The sequence below is a fragment of the Aplysia californica genome, unplaced genomic scaffold (genome assembly GCF_000002075.1).
Source record: "Aplysia californica isolate F4 #8 unplaced genomic scaffold, AplCal3.0 scaffold00098, whole genome shotgun sequence".
In the NCBI taxonomy this organism is placed as follows: Eukaryota; Metazoa; Mollusca; class Gastropoda; order Aplysiida; family Aplysiidae; genus Aplysia; species Aplysia californica.
The window spans coordinates 25,248-26,034 of record NW_004797368.1 but is presented as its reverse complement, the minus strand read 5'-3'; the positions used below and the strand labels follow the sequence as shown (position 1 = coordinate 26,034).

The 787-nt window shown below is 56.8% G+C and overlaps 1 protein-coding gene across 1 annotated transcript; it reads right to left on the bottom strand.

The window, feature by feature from the left end:
* Positions 1–702, bottom strand: LOC106011368. The gene has a single exon (XM_013080739.1). It carries the CDS (start codon positions 700–702, stop codon positions 1–3), a length of 702 nt encoding a protein of 233 aa, XP_012936193.1.
* Positions 703–787: the final 85 nt, after the last annotated feature.

The window sequence follows — 787 nt, the reverse complement described above, 5'->3', positions numbered from 1 at the left end:
TCACAGATAAACATAGGTCTGTGTGATTCCCATGCGCGCGCTGTTGGTGGCACTGGGTGGGTCGTCCGGGTCCTCACGGGCCCCTCTTTGTAGGATCCTCTGAGCAAACTTAAACTTGAACTTCATATCACTCAAGTAGGCCGAGCCGTTCGTCTCGCAGACACGCAGCGCGTGCTTGACCACGGGCAGCGCGAACAAATCGTTGCTGTTGAGCGCGATCTGGAAGAGAAGAGGCGACGACGTAGGGATCTCCAGCATGGTGAAGGTAGCCCCGTCCAGTACGCAGCCCACAACTGACGACTCCTCAAACGAGTCCAGAAGAGTGAGCAGGCCTGAGAAGGAGGTCAGCCTGGGTCGAGCACCGCCATACACGTAGCGCACCAAAACCGGGAACTTCTGCGTGGTCAGAATGTCCTCTACGCGCATGCTCAACTTGCCGGCGTCAAATGGGTTGGGCAGGACCTCCACGAACTCGCCTGGCTGAGCCATGGGCAGGAGGAGGCTGACGTCACGCTCGTCGCGGCATCGGAGGTAGTGCAGCTCCTGCCGAGTGGTGACGGAGCCGCCCGAGCGACGCACGATGTTGGAGGAGGAGGTGGAGGGGGTCTTGACTTTAGCGCTGCCTCTGATGGGCTTGTCGATGAGGAACACGTTGCCAGCCGCGAACTCCAGGCTGGGGTACTCGTTACTGGTGTCTGACATGATCTGGGGACACGACGGAAAGGGATTTATTCTATCTATCTATCTATCTATCTATCTATCTATCTATCTATCTATCTATCTATCT